At 40.5% G+C, this 19241-nt stretch overlaps 1 protein-coding gene across 1 annotated transcript; it reads left to right on the top strand.

Annotated features, from left to right (window-relative positions):
- The first annotated feature begins 306 nt into the window (after nucleotides 1-306).
- Nucleotides 307-16687, top strand: pdzd7a (PDZ domain containing 7a). The gene is made up of 15 exons (XM_072390368.1): nucleotides 307-537; nucleotides 955-1092; nucleotides 1221-1395; nucleotides 1798-1974; nucleotides 3391-3538; nucleotides 5475-5535; nucleotides 6119-6646; nucleotides 7950-8105; nucleotides 10172-10332; nucleotides 10949-11040; nucleotides 11125-11216; nucleotides 11383-11451; nucleotides 12423-13058; nucleotides 13862-13962; nucleotides 16253-16687. The coding sequence occupies exons 1-15, from the start codon at nucleotides 345-347 to the stop codon at nucleotides 16427-16429; spliced, it is 2904 nt and encodes a 967-aa protein (XP_072246469.1). The 5' UTR covers nucleotides 307-344; the 3' UTR covers nucleotides 16430-16687.
- Nucleotides 16688-19241: the final 2554 nt, after the last annotated feature.

The following is a 19241-nucleotide window of genomic DNA, read 5'->3' as shown; positions in this document are numbered from 1 at the left end:
TAGCTATGCATCTTTCCGGCTTCAGCTCAGTCCTGCAGATTTATTTGTTTTCACCTTTTCAAACATTCGTTTGCAGTCTGTAAGTGGTATCAGTGAGGATCAGTGTGGCTACCAACAGCTTTATAAGATACCTGGTCCGATGGCAGCCAACTCCACTGTTCTGTAATTCAGTTTGAACCAGCGGATAGAAAAAAAAGAAAGGGGAAAAAAAGCCTACTTTTCCAACACAGCTGTCCCTCACCTCCTTCCTCCCAAATCCCAGGCTGCACCACTTCCATCCTGACAGGCAGCCTTGGATATCCTCCTGCCTGGATGACTGAGGGAAGGCCTACCAGACACATACCATGGCTGACTCCCTTCACCCCTCGGCCAGGAGGGAGATGACAAATGGAGGGGGGTACCCCCACTTCAACAATGGAGGTCAGAGTGGGGGTTCCCACAGCACCACACGCTACATGCTGAAGAAACAACAGCGCCACAGACGCAGGTCCTCCTCACCTATGGGCAGGGTCATTCTTATCAACGTCCCTTTTGATGGTGAGGTTTCAACACGGTACCAGGTCTTCGTTACCATGGTAACCCATGCAGTGCCACTGGCAACTGAAGCACATTTAAGACAGTTGGCCAGTCTGAAATAAGTCCAAGTTTGGGTCAGAGTAAGCCACACTGTAGATGCTAGAGCTTGTGAGTTGATTATGGGAATTATTTTAACAAAATTATGAATGTTGATTAACTGTCTCTTGTTGTTGTTTTTACGCAAAAAAATGACTCAGTATGTAATACTGATCTCAGTGTCCTCTCTACTTAAACTGACTCCATGATGTTTAAATACCGTTCCTCTTCAAATCATATTTCTTCTTAACTGCTGCAGTCCGTGTTAACAATTTGCTGTGAGTCTCTTCAGACATCTATGGTACACATCTTTGTGTTTTATGCTTTTTTGTGTGCTTGCAGGAGGGGATGACAGTGAAGACATTCACACAGTGACAGTTGATAAGAGCCCAGATGGACGCCTAGGTTTCAGTGTCCGTGGGGGCTCTGAGCATGGACTCGGCATATTTGTCAGCAAGGTCGAGGACGACAGCTCCGCTGGTAAGGAGGGAGTGTGTGTACGTGTTTAGTTTGTCAGTTTCAGTGTGTTTACACCCAGGCACGCGGTGCTTTGTTTACATGTGACATTTGTTCTTGTTTATCATGCTGGCTTCCACCTGTGTCTGCAGCGCAGGCTGGGCTGACAGTGGGCGATAAGCTGGTGGAGGTGAACGGGGTCAGCCTGGAGAGCATCACCATGAGCAGCGCTGTGAAGGTCCTGACGGGCAACAACAGGTTGAGGATGGTGGTGAGGCGTGTAGGCAAGATCCCTGGCATCCGCTACTCCAAGGAGAAGACCACTTGGTGAGACTCCGAGGGGCCCGAATATGAATAATGGTTAAAAGTTATCCCACAGTTAAATGTCACATGTCAAATGACTGCACAATATGACTATTTACTCTTAACTATATATTTTGTTCTATAAATTAGAGACAATAACTTTTTAATTGTTTTCTTGCACCACTGAGCTTTGTGCGACTCTTGTTTTGTGAGTCTGGTTCCTCGACTGTAGCTCTCACTGGTTATCTGTTGGGATATACTGTATCTTGGTTTCATGTGGCAGCAGTGGATGGATTACTGCTGTGACCTTTATGGCTATTTGATTAACTGATACTGACAGACCTGTGCTCAGTGGATAAAGGGAAAGCAGTGTATGGGAAGGATGTTTTGCTCACATACTTAGATTCTCTTTTGCATACATTTTAGGGTGGATCTGATTCACCGGCGGATGGTTGTGGAAGAGAGCGGTCGTACACCGTCAGAGACCAGTTCAGACAGCGCTCTCCGCAGGATCGTGCATCTCTTCACCACGTCAGATGATTACTGTCTGGGCTTCAACATCAGAGGAGGCAAAGAGTTCGGCTTGGGCATTTATGTCTCTAAGTATGAATACAAAAAGAAGATTTAAAGTATATTAAGCTAATGGTTGTTTTGCCCTCGAAAAGACAAAAAAAAAAAGATTGATTAAGCCAGCCGGGTAGTGCAATTTGTGCACGCAGGCTCAGCCCATCCTGCTGAGGTGTCCTTGAGCTAGAGGGAAGCAGAGGGGCCACAATAATTAAATATCTCATTATAATCTCATTTGCAGTTTTGTTTTTTTACTTTTGTATTTGATCAAGCGTTTGTGCTGTGAAGCAGGATTAGTGACTTAGCGAGGTAACTTAAGGTTCAACTCTGGGTTTTCAGTGTCATGAAGCTGGTTTACTACTTACCACGTTTGTATCACCATGGCAACTTCAGCTGAAAACGTAACCTGCTCGGGAACAGATTAGGTTTCGAGATAAGAGAGCAACACATGGAGAAGCACCGGCTCCTGGCAAATCAGTTTTCTTAGAAAATGAAAAAAGTGAAAACAGACATTTATGTGGATTTAAGTGAGAGTCTCAGTCCCACTCACTAAGTGTTAAATACCAACTATTTTGGTTGGTACCAACTATTTTTAACCAAAGCTAATTCCTGTGGACTTAAAATCACTGAACTATAAAAGATTTTCTTGCTATTTTCTCATACAGATAACGTACGCATATCAAATGATGCATCATATGACGTCTGTACTTCCACATTCATATCTGGACCCATGTTATTAAATGTGTCAAAAACTAATTACAATCAATTAAAAGCTCCTTTTACTTAACATTGTAGAGGCTGGATGACAGAAAATGGACTCAGATATTTTCAGTAATCCCTCTGACTGATTTGAATGTTTTTTCTGTTTTCTTTTAGTTTTTCTTTGTTTGGTGCAAAGAGCTTTTAAAACAGGTAGTGTTGTATATCACAGTCGAACACTGACAGTTCATTACATCTGTGGTCATACATAACAAAATTCTTATATCTGCTGTGCTTTTAATGATGTTGCAGTGATCTTGATCAGATCATTAACTTACACATTTACAAAGTCAGCATTATTTTTTCTTATTCCCTCTTGCTTTGGTTGCAGCAGCTGTGTAAGACCACTTTCCAGCCTGCTAGAAATATAAGATTGGGATTGGTCACCTGATGCCAACTCCACCTGTTTTGCGTGGACATGCACATATCCAGGGTGGGAAAACCTGAGCTGGTTCACTGAGTCGACAGCCAGCGTTGCAGTATAGTTCAATGAGATCTCCATTGTTAAGATGGTTTGGCCAAATAACTCGAGGTTACCTTGGATATGTTGAACCTACTTTTTTTTACATGCTCCAGCCCAGCCAGGCTTCAATTACTGAACATGGCCGTATATTGCGCTTGTACTTTTAGTCTGAATAACATTTGTATGGGCATATGTAATAAAGGTGTATGTGTTTTTATACGCATCTTCAGGTTGGACCCAGGTGGGCTTGCAGAGCAACATGGCATCAAAATGGGTGACCAAATCCTTGCAGCCAATGGGGTGAGCTTTGATGACATCACCCACAGCAATGCAGTGGAGGTCTTGAAGAGCCACACCCATATCATGTTGACCATCAGGGTGAGGAAAAATCTTATTGATTATTTTAGTAAAACTCAGTTTCGCTTTTGCATCAATAAGAGATTAAATATCTGTGACTCCGCAGTTCACTCCACAGTTACTGTCAGCTTTGTTGTTCAATTTATAATTTTTTTAAGCTATTTTGTTTTTAGTTTTATAAACTGGAATTTCAATGATAAATTGAATCAAACTTGAATCAAAGCAAAAGTGCTCTGTTATACGAGTGGTGTGCCAGCTGCTCCAGTAACCAGCACCTACCTGTTTTAGAACAACATGGGACAGGTTCTGTTTCAATTCAGGCACCCAGTGCTGAATTGTTGGGAATTTTTTATTTTTGTTGTTTGTTGATGGCACATTGTTGATTTCAGCGGTCCTGAAAATATTATCAATTGGCAATTAAGATATTAGTTTCCACTAAGCTTAAAAAAACAACCTGAAAGAGCCTTTTCAAGAAGAGAGTTTATTTGGAGGGAAAGGGATAATAGTGGAAAATGTACCTGTTAAAATGCGAAATGTTGCCCTCAGGAATTAACTGTAGACCAAATGAGCAAAAGCCGAGATTTTTCAGATTCCCAAAACGTGCCCCCAAAATCATGCATTTGCGTTTCCATACATGAATAATTTACTCAAGTTTTAAATGTAACAGTTGATTTATGCTTTGAATGTGGACACAGTTCTAAATGTTAGCATGTTAAGTAACACCAGCTCTTCACAATGAGCCTGCACAGCAGAGCAGACAGCTGGCTTTCAGCTCCTGAAATCCATATGTGTGTCACTGTACGCATGCCTGTGTGCACCACTTAACCTGTATCATTTCTAGATAAAGGAATCATGTGTATGTGTGTGTATGAATGGATGGACATGTATGTGTTGTGCAGTGTGCTTGAGTATGTGTTTGCATGCTCTCTTAGCTCATTTTACTTCTCTGATCTCAGGTTCCACGTGTGAAAAACAGCCAGGGACGATGTTCATTATTCAAAGGCAGACTGGGATCAGGTTATAATCAGCAGAAAGCCTTATTTCATAGCTTCCTCCTGTCCTGTATTAGACCCATTTATGGATCAAAGACACACTGAGTTGAGCAAGTATTGACCTTATGTATTGAGTATCTCTTACATCTGGACATCTAAGGCTTATAAGGATATAAACCTTGAGTGTTTTCATGTTGACCTTAAGCTGTGTGTTGTTGAGAGGATTCCTTAAAATAGACTTGAGAGGCTGTTGTGCACTAATCTCCATGATACATGGCTCATTCCTTGCTTTAGACAATATTTTTCATACCTTTGTTAACTGTGGCTCTCCCTGGCATCCACTCAAACCTATAAAGTGCATGTAAGTACACATGTGTGTGAATTTATTTAAACAAAGTCATTAAGTTGTAGTGCTGTCACTTATGAGACACACAAGATATGAGCTAATATATAATCAAAACAATGTAGACATTCTAATGAAGTCAACAGGTTAAAGCTCCAGTATTTTGTGACCAAGAACGAAATACATCTGATAGAGTACATCCTGTAGGTTTGAGACAAATTATTTCTTGTCACTATTGTTTTTTTTTTCCTGAAATCTTTTTGAATCATTTAAGTTAACTTTGTAAAATTGTGATATCCAGATGACGAGTTCTAACAAGTTAACATAAACACTTTCTCTCCATCCACATTGTTTTTGTGAGCATATTTTTATGCCGACCTCCCAGTCATTTCCACACTCTTGCTCAGCAGTTCAAATGCAACAATTTATAAAAATGTGCCTATTTTTCTAAAGGTAGCAACCAACTGGAATAAAAAAAAATGCTGCGTCTCTTTGCATATTCTGGAAAAAACAAGAAAGTTACTCATATACTGTTAATCAGAAGCATATGGTTTCCTACACGATTATGTTGACTGTTTTGTGTTCTTGTTGAATATGTTGGGTTTTCTTTATATTTCCACAGGAGGCTGGGAGATACCCTGCATACAAAGAGATGGTGGCAGAGTATGGCTGGCTTGACAAACGTATGTTGGTCAAACAAAAAGGGAAATCAACCTACACTGAATTAAATATTACTAAACACAAAAAAAAGAAAGAAACAAAATAGCAGAAGATTTGATTTGGAATTTCTATTCTTGTTCTTATTTGGAACATTGATCATGTGTAGCCTGGCTGTACTAAAACCCTGAACTGTCATTCAATTCCTTAACAAGGCTCACTTTTCTTGTTATTTCAGTTTGATATGAGTACTTCTCTACACAGCCAGGGATTAATTCAGTATAGCCAAAGACAGCTCAGTCATCTGGTATGGAGCATGATCTGACATCTGGGTTAAGACACAGAGCTACTCTGGAGTTTCATTAGGAAAAAAAAGAGGCATAAGAACTCCTGATTCATGGTCTCCCTCTCAGAAGCTTATAGTATTATGAGGATATAAGGACAGAAAGGTTTTGATACAAACAAAGCAGACTGTGAAAAATCAGGAATAAATCTTCTTGTGCACGAGTGTGTGTTGCATTTGCAAAGTCTTATTTCAAGGTACTGCACTATCACAATAATAACACACACTAATCCGAGATACTTGAAATTGTGGATTTTTCTCCATAGTAGCCAATGGCGGCCCTGCACCATCCTCGCACGGTTCAGACTCCAACTCTTCTGTTTCCTCAATGTCCTCCAACACCCCTCTCAGCTCTCTTAGTGGACTCTCCCAGGTCCTTTTTCCTCCTATCTTTGGCTCTGAAATGGTAGATGTCGCCATCTCCACAGAAGACCGCTCCCGACGTCCAAGCAGTACTGAGCGAACTGCTGACACCGCCATACAGACTGACCCCCAAGCTACAAACTGCCTTGACCACCCATTGCCAAATGGGACACGCTCTGAAAGGCTGGTCACAGCAGAAACCAGTCGGACTGTGGGTGCAACAGTGGTGCTGAAGGACACTGTCATACGTGGGAAAGGAGAGGGGCCAAGGGACATGGGAGGAGCTAGAGAAGGAGGACAGGGACAGGTGAGGACACTGTCAGCTGGGAACCTGGAAGTTCAGAAACACTCACCCAAGACAGAAGCGCTCATGGCTCTGAGCAAACCACGAAAGCCAATCAGACGTTCTCAGAGCCACATCACTGTGTCAGGTGAGAGATAAAGTTGTTTTGGTTGCTAGCTAGTGCATATATGACAACTTCCTCTTTAAAGAGGAACTTTGGAGGCAGAGCTGAAGACACAGTAGAGAGGAAAGGAAGATGTTGTCTAATGCATTAATTAATTCTGGGCCCATGAAACATTATAAAACTGCTTTACCATTCATCCCCTTCCAATCTGCTACCAAACTACTACAGTAATTTCTATTACAGTTTATTTAAGATATGTTTCAGTAAGGAAAGTGTGGACTGACTGATACTGAGATCCCAGGGCCACAGCACTATAGGCTACTATACTATTATCATTGGTCTCAAATATTCACTGAAGGCATTCTCAGTATTGCATTTTATTAATTTATTTATTATTTTACAACAGTGTCAGAATCAGCCTTTCCAGACTAGTTTACACAGTTAATAGTGCAGTGATAATCAGATAATGAGTGTTTTTTGTGGCAGTAGCTGCGCGCTCCGAGTAATGAGATGCACTCTTAATTCAGTGATCTTTCTGACCCTTATTCCACATTTCACTCTAGGATGAGAACACGAGCATCCACACCCCACAATTTGTCTAGACAAACATAGTTGACGCAGACTCAAATTAATCATTGCCCTTTGCACTCACTTGTTGTACCTCTGTGAGGAATTACTAAGAACAACCATATGTAGAAAGATCCATCCAAGAATTGCAGGGGCAGTTGAGTTATTAGCCTTTCCTTTTCAATTTATCAAGCTCCCTCATACCTCCAGGACCTGGCAGGGGCTTAGGGCAAAGCTGGGGGCTGATTGGATATTTGTAAGGTATGCTGGAGCACTTTACTGTAGTGCTTGCTATAAATGAGGGTGTGTTCGCATTGGTGTAGCTGCAATTTATCAGTACGACTGTGTAACTCGCCACAGTGGCAGATTTACTGCATTGAACAGAGGAGCTGACTGGGAGAGAAATGAACAGTTTGTGTTCGTAGAAGAGTGTACCACCTTGTGTTACTGGCCAACAGTTTAACATGGAGCTGCGCAAAGGCTAATAAATGATCTTTTCACCATAAACAGATATGCAGAATGTCTTAGTATTGCAATGGATCAGCAATTTTCCTATTACCAAGACGATAACTGCAGCAAAGATGACCTATCACTGCTCCCCTAGTTTATAAATTTAGGTGAAAATTTGTGTGGCATTCAAAACATTGTTAAAATCTATTTGGTACCTTTTCTCAATAGTTTGTTGGTAAAAATGCATTGACCATATATACTGAATTCAGAGACAAAAGAGAGACAATTTTGTCTGTTTTTCCACCTTTAGAAGATAGTAAGAAGAAGAAAAAGCACCAGAAGGAGAAGAGCCCAGCAGAGGGTAAAACCAACCTCCAGCGCTCCAAAACCTTTGTCAACCTGTTGTTCAAGAAAGACCGCAAAGAGAAGAGTCGCTCAAAGTCACCGTCTCACCATGCTGACAAAGGTGAGAGGGCTGCCACTGGGCATTTATCTTTTTTACACATATGTCATCACACATAGCAAAATAAAGAAAACATTTTAGACTGAAGCCATTTGATTTCAGCTTATTTAAAAATCTTCTCCAGCAACTATTAAGCTCTTAAAAACTATAAGTTCTTCAAAAGTGTGTATTTGGATGTTTTTGGCACAAAAAAGAAAAAAAAACTTTCCCAGCATTACAATGGCTTGGTTATGACAACACACCTTTTTCTCCATTTCGTGAATGCTAATCTCGACCGATCCTTGCAATGACATACAAAGTTAGCGCATGCTATCAGGAGAAGGTGTACAAGGTGGTAGCAGGGGTTTGTGGCTACTTGCTCAGCCTGGTGAGTGGTTGGCTTGGTAGTTTTTCCTCACCTTCCTCAACGTGTGCAAACTTGTCATTTTATCAGTTCCTTCCATCATGGAAAGTAGGTGTAAAACCCATCCAACAAGTAGTCAGGATAGGTTTCTCCATTCTTCACAAGCTGTCTGACTGGGCTTTTCTGAGGCTGTAGGTAGTGTTCTGCAGATTCAAAGCAAAAATCCCAAGTCAGTGATGGCAGATTTTCCTCTTGTCTTGTACAACTGGCCTTACATCAAAACACATCTTTGTTATTTTGCCTTAAATGTATTTATTACGTCCCAGAGAAGACACTTGGATTTGGCAGTGGACTGCATCTCTGGTCTGCTGTCTGCATATGTATAAAAGGACTCTTAACTTTTTGAACAACTGAAGTCCATAGGTTGGTTTAGTTTGGCATTTTTTTTAAGGCATGACTGATCGGTGGACATGAAGTTTTGTTGGGTATTTTGAGAGCAGCAAGCTCTTTGACCTGTGTTCAATTTGAAATGTGAAATTGTAGTTTTGGAAAGTCATTGTTGTGTAAAATGAGCTTTAAGCTCTTCAGAGAACATTTGCTACTGATGGCCTGGTGTTCAGTGCGGGCAGGTGGGGAAACATGTTTTGTTTTAGTGTGAGCGCTGTGTATGGACAGTACAGACTGTGTATACATTGTGCTTGAACTGTAGGTATGTCTGCAATTATTGGTGTCCATATTATTTTAAAGTCCAAGTCTTGTGTTTTTGTGTGTTGTGACCTTTAGTATTTTGCAGTGGTTGTTTGCTTCGTTGAATCTTGTGGACACAGTTACTTTGTGTTGTTTGAACTCGCTGTCTATGTGAGCATTTGTGGTGTGACAATAGTTCGTTTTTTGGATTATATTGTGCTACTTTTGGTTGATAGCAGGAACATTGTGATAGTAATCTGTTATGTGGCTTTTGTGCTCTGTTTTGTAATGATAAAGTAATGGATAATCCAAGAAAAATCTTACTGTTTAAATTTAGTTTTGCTTTCTGGTTTCTATGATTACATAAGTCATTCTGCATGTGAATGCAATGACTAAGATCCACATGTTTTCATGAAAGTCGTTTGTGCTAAAGTAGAGTTGTTGGATCATTAAGAGATTTGGTAGTGGCTGGGCCAGCTTTGTTTGACTGTCTGCTGCTTTGTTGGGTGGTTAGAGTCAGTGTGTGGGTGGTACGCTGGATCTTTGGCTGCTACACTTGACTCATTTCCTCATCTCTTAATCATGTTATTCTAGGTCTGAATACTTTAAGACAGGACAGGGTCTGTGTCTTAATCTTTGAAGGTTCTTGGATGTTTAGAGCGTGAAGATGCTACGCTCCTAGAACTTAATTTTACAACATGTTATCTTTTCAGATTAAAATAAAACCTTGATTTTTCGTCAATCTGAATCTGTGTCCTTTTTGTCTTGTGAACTACGAGACAAATTGTAACAGTGGATTAATTAAAATTTTCCCACTGAGATGTTAAAGGTTTATCTCTGTGTGAGGTAAATTAATTTGATTTGGAATATGTTTGAAATCAATGGTTATTAGTATCAAGGTAATGATAAGGTTAAGGACTTTATAACTGTCGGACGACCACTCAGCCTACTCACCCTCTGCAGCCAACTCACCCATATTTCATTGTATCAACAGGTCTTCATGTTTAAATCTTATTTTTGCTATGAATCTAATTCTTAGCTAAGGAACAAAGTCGACCATTCCAGCTCGTCACCTCCCCAAGGGAGTCGCGTGCTGGCAGTCCGTTGCCCCGAACTGAAACACTGCAGCATGTGGAGGACACGGCAAAGAAACTGCTCAGCGCAGATGAGGTGGCTGCTGTGATGAGGCACTGTCAGCGAGTGAGTCGTTAATCTGAAACTCTCTCACACCCTCCTTTGAATGTTTTGCCTCTCAGTGAATTAACATCAGCTGCACTCCTTCCAGGCTTAAGAGTGACGGGCTACTCCCTGTATCATGGAGTGTTCTTTAGTGATAGACGTGTCTGGCAGCAGCTGTGACAAAACACAGATTTGGCCTGTCATTTAGGATTAGGATCAAATATCAGCCACAATTCGATCCTTTAGTCTTTCTCGATCCATCCAAACTACTTCAGCTGCTTGACCAGCACTTTGCTTCACTCCAGAGAATATAAAATCTACTTAGACCACCGTGTGGCTTACCTTTTCATACAGTAATTAAACATCAAAGATTGAAAACAGCAGTGCCGGTGGACAAGTGAATATCTCACTTAAACACATCATGTTAGAGGACAACCAGCTCCCAGTCGTGGAAATTCACTGTGTTCTGAAAAATAATCTGAAACAGGCTTTCTTTTAAAAAACCTCAAGCATAAGTAAAGACATTTCAAAACTTGTCCCAGAACCGCACATAACAAGCTCTTAAGCTGGTCATTGTCAAGTGTAAAATCAAGTTGACACCTGTCTTGTTTGCTCTTCTTCTTGTTTTTTCCTGCAGTTTTTATCTGACTCTGCGATTGACGATTTGGTGCGTCCGCTTCTTGCAATCTTTGACAGGCCAGAGAAGCTACTACTTCTCAGAGAAATAAGGTGTGATACAGAGTATTATACTCTTATATAGTTATTAATATTGTACAAATATAGGCTGACTGATTGTCATTACCTCTTCTGCAGAATGCTGATACCTACCACTGAGCTGGGTCGTTTTGACAACATGGTGATGCCTTTTGAACTGGAAGCATACGATATCCTGAAGAGTCGATCTTGTAAGCAGAAGAATACACTTAACATCAATTTTCTATTATTGTTTTTAATCCATTCAGTTAATCAGAAATGCACAGTGATCTGTTTGCATGACTGAAAATAATGAATAAGAAGTTTAGAAGTCTGTAAAAAACATCAGTCATACGATTAGTGTTTATTTCTCTGTAGTGCGCTCTCCAGCTCTGCGCTCTCCTCGCAGTGGAACTCCTCGACGTCACCTCATCACACCAGTCCCAGGTACGTGGGTTGTGTCTCCTCCTCTCACCCTCTAGCCTTTCATACCTCCTCTCTTTCATTTGACCATCTGTTTGTTTTGTTGTTAACGTTTTTGTCATTCTGCTGGAATGTGAGATACGAAGAAGCTAAACTTTTCCTCACTTCTGTCTCATTTCACTTATAGTTTCAAACTGAAACAACTGCACACACAGACCAGATCCTGTCCTTGGCATGCTATTCACAAAGGCCACCTTATCTCCCATCAATTTCTATACACATACAGACACACAAGCGTGCTTACACCACGTCTCTGGTTTCCTGTACCTGCACTGAGGCAGAGGCTTGGGTTACAATTCTGTGGCCTACAGAAAGGACTGAGACATGCTGTGCTAACATATTTGACACTTCAACAATACAAAGATGCTTTAAGCAGTTATACCATTCAAGAGTCATTAAGACACTATCAATATTGATTTACTTTAGACTGACTGCAGCTCTGTCACTGTCAGGGATCACAAGTTGAGGGTTGGATCATCAATAAAAGAGGCAGGTAGACTTTAATTGAGGCTCGAACTTTATGTTTTTTGATGAGTAATGAGTCGTGAGTAATGTCAGTGATAATATAACCAAAATTTGTCAATTTCAGTAAAGCTTTTGAAATAAGATACGGTCATATTGGCAAGAATGAATGAAAGTAATTTTCCTGTTTTGTTTAGTAAAGATGGACATTTGACAAGCATTGTGTCACAAGTTTGCATCTGCTAGTTTGCCATCATTATAAAAGTTTTATATCACACAGACTGCAACAACAATGGACGTGGCAAATGGACATTCGCTGTGTTACTTCACCAGGCAAGACAGGCAGAATATACCAGCTGTCAGTGCAGCAGTACAGATAATAGGAATGCATTTCTAAACTGGGGTACTCTGTATTTAAGGAACAAAACACTGTCTTTATTTACTGTAGTTAGTCCAGTTCCTTGTTTGTCCAGACTACAGGGGTGGATTCCACCTCCAGCCAGTCCATGACACACTGCAGGATCGCCAGTTGATTGAGGAGTTTGAGAGACTTCGTTTGGCCAGCCAGCATTCAGGCCATCTGCCGCCTACCCGTGCCTTTACCCCTCTGCTGGATGTACCTGTGGACAGCTACGCGTCCTCAACTGCACGCTCCTACTCCCGCTCCCCGAGCACATCCCCAACTCGCAGCTTTCTTCTCACAGAGTCACCACATAACACTCAACGTGGGCGCCAACCACATCGTTCCCCAAGCAGAAGAGAAAACGGTACGCCGCGGTATGATGATGTCTCCTTGTTGTCTTTTTCTGATCGTGGAGATGCCATTCCTGAGCGAGGGCGGTCGCCTGTAAAGAATGGCCGTGGAAGAACAAGGAAAGAGGAGAGTCCTGACAGCATGGAGGGCAGACAGAGCAGGCAAGAGGGCTACACTGAGGTCAGTGTCCGGGTCCCCTCACAGCGGAGAGGGAGAACCCCTCTAGCTGATGTATTTGATCCCCATAGAGAGAGGAGCCCCTCCACGGGCAGACAGAGCGGTCAACAGGAAACTCTACCCCCCGAGGAGTATGACATCACCACTTTGACCATTTCCAAGGCCAAGCAATCACTGGGTAAATACAAGCAAAAACATCCATATTTTGTAGTTAAACTGAATATATTTCTAAAGTTTCTTAGTGCTGGCAATTGTAACTGTTCCACATGGTTGTAAGTTACATAAGAACTGCTGAGTGACTTGTGGAGAGGTGTCACCAGCAGAGGTCATGGTGTTACTGCTAAACTAAAAAGCATGTGACAGAATTAAATGCTTTACAGAGACATTTTTCATAAGGTGGCAAAATTTCTAACGCCTTAATGAAATGTCGGTGACATGAGTTGTCATTTTAAAATAACACCATTTTTCTTCAATTGATTTACATCTCTTCTCAGGTGGATAATTGTAGGGTGCGTAGTGACCCTCTTTTCCCTGCTCCAACTCTACTCCAACCCTGTCTTCTTCAGGGTCTGTCTTCTTAGATCTGTAGCATTTAAAAACTTTTGAAGCACGTTACTAATATACAATAATGCATGTGGTATATAGGCTTCAAGCTCAGACCACACATCAAACTGATAAATACTGACGGTGTTACCTTGTGCTTTCATGCAAAATATCATTAAAGAGACACATACTGACTGCAAAGAGAGACAAAGCACAAAAGTGGCAAAACAGCTGCAAAGACACACACATCAGCAAAAAAGGGACAGAACATAACATAGCATAACATAAAGGTAAATGATATGAGAATTCAAGGATTACTGAAGCACAAAACAGCTGAATAAAGTGGTAAAACAGAAACACAACTACAGAAAGTTGCAAAGTAACCACAAAGACAGAAAAGACCAAATGACAAGACATGACTTCCATTTTCCTTTACAGGTATTAGCATCTCTGGAGGTATAGAGTCTAAGGTCCAGCCTGTGATAAAAATTGAAAAAATCTTCCCAGGAGGAGCTGCATCTACAAATGAGGCTCTGAAGGTGAGCATTCAAAACATCAGTATTTTTAGACTTGAATTCTGCTTTGGAGTCTGAGAAAAAAATAATCCATATAAATTCAATTTTAAGAACACCTCAGACATCCATTCTGGTTGAAGTGTATTTTAAGTGTGTGTCAGACCTTTGTTGTGTGGTTATGAGTTGTTTTTGCCATAAGTAAGCAATCATTAAGAAGTTAAAGGTATGCAGTGAGGACAGGTGAGAAGATGAGTGGGGAGCCATCTCAGGTAGCGCATCATCTCCATTATTAATGAGGTACATGGTTGCTCGTCTGCTAATATATTGGTAATAAATTGCCAGCACATTTGCTTAAAAGTCTCAGATGATCTTGGCAAGGTTCTTTCAAAGACATGTTACACACAAGCCTTCACTGCAGGCTAATTTTCTAACCTGAGTTAAATATACAGCAGTTAAACAGCACTTCCTTTCAACAAGCTTGAAAAGAAGTGTCTGTGTGCGCATACACGGCATGTGAAGTGGGGTGTTTGAAACAGAACATGCAATAATAGGTCACTAATCTCAGCATGTGTGTTTGTGGGTCAATTTGAATGTTTCCTAACAGCAAGCTCATAACTACCACTCAACTTTAAGCCCAATTAGAGTGTGAAACATTAGGGAGGGATCCAGTATCTGCTGAGCATTTCTAATTCAAAAGAGCTAATAGGGTACAGATGCCTGCACTCACATTTACACAAACAGCACACATGTACACAAACACATACTTTGTATCCAGTCTTAGAACAGGAGGATATGAAGTAAAAATGTCTGGAAAGGCAAGGATGACAATGATGGTGATGCTAAAGTCAGAGGTTGCAATTAATCCTGTGGGGAATAATTGCAACTTCCAATTTTAGTCACACAAGTAGTTTGGCTGAGAGGTTGGTGGATGCCTCCACCCTCATGCTATCTGTTGTCTCAGCCTCACACCTCACAACTAGACATACCAGCTTACCTCATATCAGCTCTATGGCTCTGTGCTATCTTCTGCTACCCCGCAGAGGGAAGTGAGACACAGGCAGCTTGGTGTTAACATGCAACCTCTTTCCACAGGGCCTCACGATAACCACTGAATGTTGCATTGTGCATGCATGTGCAGTTATTAGTACAAATATTTCCCTGTTCTTAATCCTCTGAAATAGTATTGATCTGGAGAAACCTGGACACAAGTGTGTCAAGATTGTATTGAAGTGGCAGTCTAACAGTCTAATTTTTTTTTTTTGTTATAATAGTGAGAGCCTGTTAACACATGTATAATTTCTACATTTTAAGTAGACAGAAGAGTATATTTGAATGCCTTTTTCCTCACATCACTGTTGGATTTAGGGATAGATTGAAGGAATAAGTCATGGGTGAAAACTATTGTAACTTCAAGAACATTTTTGAAGGATATAAGACTTTAGAAATGATGGTAGTGGACCAAGAAAAGAAGAATAACCCACTAATTTTATCAATGAGTTGAACCACTGATATTTGATTCTAGAAATTTACCTAGAAAGGCAAATATATCTTCTCTTCTCAACTAAAATTTCCCGTTGAAATTATTTGGTGTCAAGCTGTAGAAACAAATACGATGGCCTACAGCTGTTTAGGAAGATAGGAGAGATGAGATTGTGATCTATTTAATTCTGTTGAATTACTTATAACTGCTTATATGAACCAAATGGGTTTAAACTATATTAGGTAGGGAAGGCTGGTGGAGAATGAGGGATAGAATGATGTTTCAGTTAAAAGTCTGGAACGGAAAAGGGAAAGGAAAAAAGACCTGATTGCTAGCGATACAACAATAGCATGCAGCCTTGTGTGTCTTTGTGTTACCAACCTTCATTGAGGTTAAGCACATTTGGCAGGTGCATCCTCAGCTAATGCTGATGACATCAGAGGAAGTTCCCCTCCTTGGGGCTCCAAAGATTTGCCACTCTTTGCTTGCATCCTGCAGGAAATGGCGAGCAAATGCTCTCTATCCGTGTGTGCACGTGTGGTTGTCTCAGTGTATGTTATTTTTTTTCCACCGACCTTGTGCTGAAGGGGAAACTTGTGCAGCCTTCAGTGTGAATATATCAAAGTGAAGGGAGAGCCCCAAATCTCTCTGGCATACATTATTTTATTACTAAGGGACACAATCAGAGCAGATTTGTAATGTCGCTCTGGAAAAAAATGTGTGCTACAGAGACAGAGGAAAACACACAAAAATGAAAATCATGAAATAAATATATACATATATATATTTTTCCTCTGTTTAATTTAACCAGTTTGCATGTGTTTGCATGAACAGGCAGGGTATGAACTGTTGTCTGTGGATGGGGAGAGTCTGCAGGGAGTGACTCATCAGCACGCTGTGGATGTAATTCGCCGCACCTTCAGCAACAAGGCCAAAGACCCGATGGTTTTTGTGGTCAAGGTCCCGAAGATCCGTACCACCCACACCGGTCCCAAGAGACCTGCTGAGTAAACTTTATGTGCCTAACCAGCACACTGCTGCGACAAATGCTGAAACTCCTGTGGTACTAAAAAAAACTACAGGGTTCACCCCTGAAAAGGAGATATGGGACACATACAAATTGTTGTAAAGATTCTTATGGATCACTTTTGCGATGATGAAATGTGATGTGAAGCCTAAATGTTGTAAGTGTACGACTTTTTTTATCCCTACTTACGATCATTTTTAGTGAAAATTTTATCAAATGCATAAGTTGCACAAGAGCTTGATTAATAGTGATTCATGTGTTGTTTTCTAAAGAGTGTTTGATGATAAGATTATCCAATTCATAAACCTGTCCTTGGTTGAAAGCGTGCCACTGTACAACGCATGGCAGCCTTGCCGTGACCTCTGAGCTCTCTCTGACAGTGGAGCCATTGGTCTGCACTTTGCACTCCTCAGCCCTGCAGACCTGCAGGTCTGCGAGAGAGAGATTACCCCAGCCTGTGTTATGAGATTTATAGATTTATACACAGATTAAACCCCTCTTATAATGTCAAAACTGATAGTTTGGTGTTAAAGGATGTCTCCGGGGATTATTACAAAATTGCTGCTTAATTTATTTATTTTTTGGTTGCATTTTTTTGGCAGAAGTACTTGTGCTCTGAAGTAATCCACCACTTTAGTGGTTTAATTACACCATGCTGTAGACAGAGCTTATGCAGGGATGCAGAGGAGTTGGAAAAACATGTCAATGAGAAATGCATGACATGGAGGCCGGTGGCGGTTTAAATCTATGTAGGCTAGAGCAGATAAGTGCAGGAGAATGTAGAGAGTGTAGTGCCTTACTTCTGTGGAAAAGTGGGGGTGGACACTGATAAAGTGTGACTCATAAATGGGTCTACGGTGAAATGTTTAAATCCCCGTATGCTATTAAAGTTTAAAGATGAAAGTCTGTGTCTGTACTTTTGAGGTTTTACAAAATGTAGATATGATTCAAAGTTTGGGAACCCTTTTTATTTGGTTATGTTTTTTTTGCATTAATATACCCTAAAACATCAGATTTTCCATATAAACCCTAAAAGCAAATATAGAAAACCACCAAATTAAGCAAGAGTATAAAGAGCTGCCATTAAGTCACTCCTAAAGAAGATAACTCTAGATGCCTCTGTGATGAACAACTACAGACCTGTCTCTAACCTCTGTTTTATATTCAAGATTATTGACAAAGTTGTATTTAACCAGCTCAACAACTTTCTGAATGAAAGTGGAAGTCTCAATAACTTTCAATCAGGCTTCCGACGTCATCACAGCACTGAAACAGCTCTGGTCAAAATGTTAAACGACATTAGGTTGAATACTGATTCTGGTTATGTTTCAGTCCTGGTTCTGTTGTATCTCAGTGCTGCGGTTGATACTGTAGATCACAGAATCCTGTTGCACAGGCTGGAAAACTGGGTTGGACTTTCTGGAGTGGTCCTTAACTGGTTCAGGTCCTATTTAGAAGACCAAACTTATTTTGTTACAATTGGCAGCTATGAATATGAGCAAGTGGCCATGACTTGTGGAGTCCCCCAGGGGTCAATTCTTGGACCTCTTCTGTTTAACTTGTATATGCTCTCTTTGGATCAGATATTGCAGAACTTTAACATCAATTATCACAGTTATGCAGACGATACACAACTGTATGTGTCTCGAGACGACTGCAATTAAATGAAGACAAAACTGAGATCATTCTGTTTGGTAGCAAAGAGAAGGTCAGCATTGGTAAATACCTTGAGACTCGGGCCCTTACAATCACTGACCAAGAGTGTTGATAGACTCAGATCTGACTTTCAGCAGCTACATCAAAGCTGTTACCAAGGCAGCTTTTTACCTCAGAAACATCAACAGAATTAAAGGTTTTCTCTCCCAAAAAGACCAGGAGAAACTCACCCATGCATTCATCTCCAGTGGACTTGATTACTGTAATGGTCTTTTAACTGGACTTCCCAAAAAGAGCATTAAACATCTGCAGCTCATCCAGAACGCTGCTGCTAGAGTTTTAACCAGGACTAAGGACTAAAACACCAGTTTTAAAATATTTACACTGGCTTCCAGTCAGTCACAGAATAGATTAGGCCCAAAATACATCTGTGATATGTTCAGAGAATATAAACCCAGCAGAGCTCTTAGATCCAAGGACTCAGGTCAGCTGGTCCAGTCCAGAGTCCAGTCTAAACATGGAGAAGCAGCATTTAGCTGTTATGCTGCAAACAAGTGGAACAAACTGCCAGTGGAGATTAAACTGTCACCAAATGTAGACATTTTTAAATCCAGGTTAAAAACATTTCTTTTCTCATGTGTCTATGCAAGAAATCTGCACGCTATATTTTAACTGTCGAGACTGTTGCTTGTTTTTATTCATTTTAATTATTTTATTTCTTTCCATTTATATTCTTATACATAGTTTAATGCTTTTTCTGCTCCCTGCTGCAATGCTTTTATTTTATGTGAAGCACTTTGAGTTGTTTTGTACATGAAATGTGCTATACAAATAAATTTGCCTTTGACTTTATAAAATATGATACTTACTGAAGAAAATGATCCATTATTATTACGCATTGGTGATAAACAAAAAGATGTTAACTTTTGCTTTCAGTATCTTGTCACCTTTTGCAGCAATAACTGCTTATCAGCGACTAAAAGTAACATTGGATCCTTATCACCGATAGCAGTCATCACCAAGTATAGTATTCATTCCTATTTAATTGCATGTAAATTATCCTTTGATCAGATAATGGAATTCATTGCCAAAGAAAAGCTTATTCAGCACACTTTGCGATCCAGTTATGTTCCAGTTAAC

The sequence above is a fragment of the Leuresthes tenuis genome, unplaced genomic scaffold (assembly GCF_036924035.1).
Source record: "Leuresthes tenuis unplaced genomic scaffold, fLeuTen1.0.hap1 SCAF_8, whole genome shotgun sequence".
NCBI classification, from domain to species: domain Eukaryota; kingdom Metazoa; phylum Chordata; class Actinopteri; order Atheriniformes; family Atherinopsidae; genus Leuresthes; species Leuresthes tenuis.
The sequence above is the reverse complement of the archived record's forward strand: the minus strand, read 5'-3'. Positions and strand labels throughout refer to the sequence as shown.

Excerpts from the sequence above, each read along its gene's own strand:
- pdzd7a (XM_072390368.1), top strand. The coding sequence starts at position 345 with ATGGCTGACTCCCTTCACCCCTCGGCCAGGAGGGAGATGACAAATGGA. Across the intron at positions 538-954 it reads TATCAACGTCCCTTTTGATG|GAGGGGATGACAGTGAAGAC; the intron begins GTGAGGTTTCAA and ends GTGTGCTTGCAG. Across the intron at positions 13,963-16,252 it reads CTACAAATGAGGCTCTGAAG|GCAGGGTATGAACTGTTGTC; the intron begins GTGAGCATTCAA and ends TTGCATGAACAG.